The sequence below is a fragment of the Vombatus ursinus genome, unplaced genomic scaffold (assembly GCF_900497805.2).
Source record: "Vombatus ursinus unplaced genomic scaffold, bare-nosed wombat genome assembly UNPS02014953.1, whole genome shotgun sequence".
Classification (NCBI taxonomy): Eukaryota; Metazoa; Chordata; class Mammalia; order Diprotodontia; family Vombatidae; genus Vombatus; species Vombatus ursinus.
In genome coordinates, this window is record NW_020954731.1 from 135,891 (window position 1) to 139,181 (window position 3,291).

General features: G+C 40.7%; 1 protein-coding gene across 1 annotated transcript; it reads left to right on the top strand.

Annotated features, from left to right (window-relative positions):
- Positions 1 to 729: 729 nt before the first annotated feature.
- LOC114030284 (olfactory receptor 51L1-like) lies at positions 730 to 2,320 on the top strand. Its single transcript, XM_027845089.1, has 2 exons — positions 730 to 814; positions 1,315 to 2,320. Exon 2 carries the CDS (start codon positions 1,361 to 1,363, stop codon positions 2,318 to 2,320), a length of 960 nt encoding a protein of 319 aa, XP_027700890.1. The 5' UTR covers positions 730 to 814; positions 1,315 to 1,360.
- The last annotated feature ends 971 nt before the right edge of the window (positions 2,321 to 3,291 follow it).

The following is a 3,291-nucleotide window of genomic DNA, read 5'->3' on the forward strand; positions in this document are numbered from 1 at the left end:
AGGATGAGGTAAAGAATCTAAGAGAAGTAAAGGAAGACAAAGGGAAAATAACTCCGTGTGGGTCATGGAAACATAGACTCTGGGAGCCGTCAGACTAGAGCAGGAAGAGAATGGGGCTGTGTTGCAAGTTACATTAGCAAAGCACACAACAGACTACAATTCAGCTATATTAATATTAAGATTCTGGCCCTCTCACCTGTCTTCTTGGACTTTTTGTTTTTCTTAAGTTTCTTAGGAAATGTTCTTTCTGAAAAGTTCTAATCTTGTCTTATCTGAACTAGAGGGGAAAAGGATTTGTCAGAAGGGAATGGTTTTGTGGCTTCCTTCTCTGTCTCTAGGAATTGGGGTGGTGGTGGTGGGAGTGTCAAAGGCTGGGTATAATTCAGACATTAAGAATAGAATAGTGGGGCTTTGGGGGAGAATAAGAAAATTGAAATCCATGCACAGGGCATGTTCCATCTCTGCAACTCCTTTCCTTCTGGGGATCATGTTATAAGTGGGATAGAAGAGTAAGTAGCAAGAAGATGACAGGTAGTGCAGGCTGGGAAAGGAGGAAGCAAGAGCTTATAGAAGGGTTAATGAGACTGGAGATATGGGAAGGAGCTTGTTCCCTAAGGTGGACCTGGCAGATTGACACCTACACAGAGAAAGATTACCAACTTGAGGGAGAAAAAAAGCACTGGAAATTCAGATCAAATGATTTTTATTTAATTCTCAGGGCAGCTTTGAAGACTTTGGACTGCAATCTACCTTCAACATAGAGTCCTGTCTCATCAGAAGACTGGACATAACACCATAGAAGAAAGGAAACAGGGTAGGCCATTAGAATATTATCCTTGCAATCTACTAAGGACATCCCTGTATAAAAGGGCCTCAGAGATCCCCCCAGTCCAGAATCCAGTATGCTACCTAGCACTTCCCTCACTTTTCTACAACATAGGAAAAGCACCTCATTTATAGTTTCAAAGAACCAGATGAAAAAAATGAGGCACAAAGTGGTTAAATGGATACCTAGGATCACATAGGTACTCAACAAAGTCTAGTTTTAAATCAGGTTATTGGACTTAGGTCCAGTGTTCACTTAACTTCTGATGATATTTATGAGATCAGAGAGCTAAGGATTGATGGTTGGGTTTGTACAAGGATGAAATAGATTATATTAGTGAAATAACATCCCCAGAATAATAGGAGGTGATGGAGAAAGATAAAGCAAGAATTTGAGAGATGAATATCAATATAATCAGTAAGGAAATGATATAGTGATACAATATCTAATGAAGCCCTTAGTATACCTGGTCTTTCATTTTCTTGCAGGGTGGATTGAGTATGAGATGAGATTGTGGCTTTGTGCAGAGGCACCATGGTGGACTTCAGTGTCAGTAGTGACCTATCCACCATATTCTACCTCACTGGAATTCCTGGCTATGAAGTGGTACACCACTGGATCTCCATCCCTTTCTGCATCTTCTACCTGGTTGGGGTAGTGGGCAACTGTACCATCCTTCACATAGTTCGAACTGACCCAAGCCTCCATGAACCCATGTACTTTTTCTTGGCCATGTTGTCTCTCACTGATATGGGCATGTCCCTTCCCACTCTTGTATCACTCTTCCGAGTACTGTGGTCCATCTCTAGGGAGATTGAATTCAACACCTGTGTGATACAGATGTTCTTCATCCATACTTTCTCCTTCACAGAATCAGCAGTGCTCCTAGCAATGGCCTTTGACCGCTATGTAGCTATCTGTAACCCCCTGAGGTATTCCACCATCCTCACCCCACAGCGCATTGCCAAGATTGGAGTAGCAGCTTTCCTCAGGAGTGCATTCTGCATGATTCCACTTTTGGTTCGTCTTGCATACTTTCCCTTTTGCCGCTCCCATGTCCTCTCTCACTCTTACTGCCTACATCAGGACATGATTCGCTTGGCTTGTGCTGATACCAAGTTTAATGTCATCTATGGGTTGGTTTTAATTACCGTGCTATGGGGATTTGACTCCCTAGGCATCTTGGTGTCCTATATTTTTATTCTACGTTCTGTGCTGAGCATTGCATCTCGGGAGGAGAGGCTCAAAGCCCTCAACACATGTGCCTCTCACATCTGTGCTGTACTCATTCTTTATGTGCCAATGATTGGCCTGTCCATAGTACACCGTTTTGCAAAGCATGCTTCCCCGCTTGTCCATATCCTTATGGCCCACATCTACCTGCTTGTGCCCCCCGTGCTCAATCCTATCATCTACAGTGTAAAGACTAAGCAGATCCGTAGAGGGGTCGTACGTCTACTTGCCCCTAAGAGAATTTGTTCTATTCTAGGGTAGGTACTGTCAAGAAATGATATCCAAGATACTAGTTCCTGTGATAGACTGAGAATCACAGCTGAATGGGGATAGGGCCTTTCTTCTAGTCAAGTGGACTTGTGCTGGGAAAAGAAAATAGCAATTCTAGGACAAGCAATTCTGGGAGAGACTATCTGCTATTGGTGAGAGAACTAGCTATAGCAGTGGTGTCAAATTCAAATAGAATTGGACCCAGTTGGCCTCATATGGAAACAGAAAACCGCAAATTAACGTTATCTATGCTTTATTTATATTCATTTAAAATATTTAAAGTTAACAATTTCCCATTTACAGTTTGATCTAGTTTGGACACTGGCTCACAGGCCATGAGTTTGTCAACTGATCTACAGCCTTATTTTTCCCAAGACTCTTCATGCTATTCAAGCAAATCTTACTTTTCCTCACTTCTCAGGCTACCACTTTTTAAAAATATGTATTTCCTCCAATTATACGTTAAAACAATTGTAACAGTTTTTTAATGTTTTGAGTTCTAAATTCTATCCCCCCCTCCCTGAGATGGTAAACAATCAGATATAGGTTATACGTATGTAATCATGTCAGACATTTCCATAATGGTCATTTTTTCCAAGAAAACTGGAATAAAAGAAAGAAAGTGAAAATAGCATGCTTTAGTCTGTATTCAAACAATATCAGTTTTTTTTTCTCTGGAGGCAGATAGCATGCTTCATTATTAGTCCTTTGGGATTTTCTTGGATCTTGCTGAGAAAAGCTAAGTCATTCATGATTCTTAAGTGCACAATACTACTGTTACTGAGTACAACATTCTCCTGATTCTGCTCATTTCACTTTGCATTAGTTTATATAAGTCTAGGTTTTTCTGAAATCATCCTGCTTATCATTTCTTATAGCACAATAATATTCTATCACAGTCACATACCATAGTTTGTTTAGCCATTCTCCAATTTATGGGCATCCCTTCAATTTCCAATTCT

Bases quoted from the DNA above. Each gene is read 5' to 3' on its own strand.
- LOC114030284 (XM_027845089.1), top strand. From the start codon at position 1,361: ATGGTGGACTTCAGTGTCAGTAGTGACCTATCCACCATATTCTACCTC.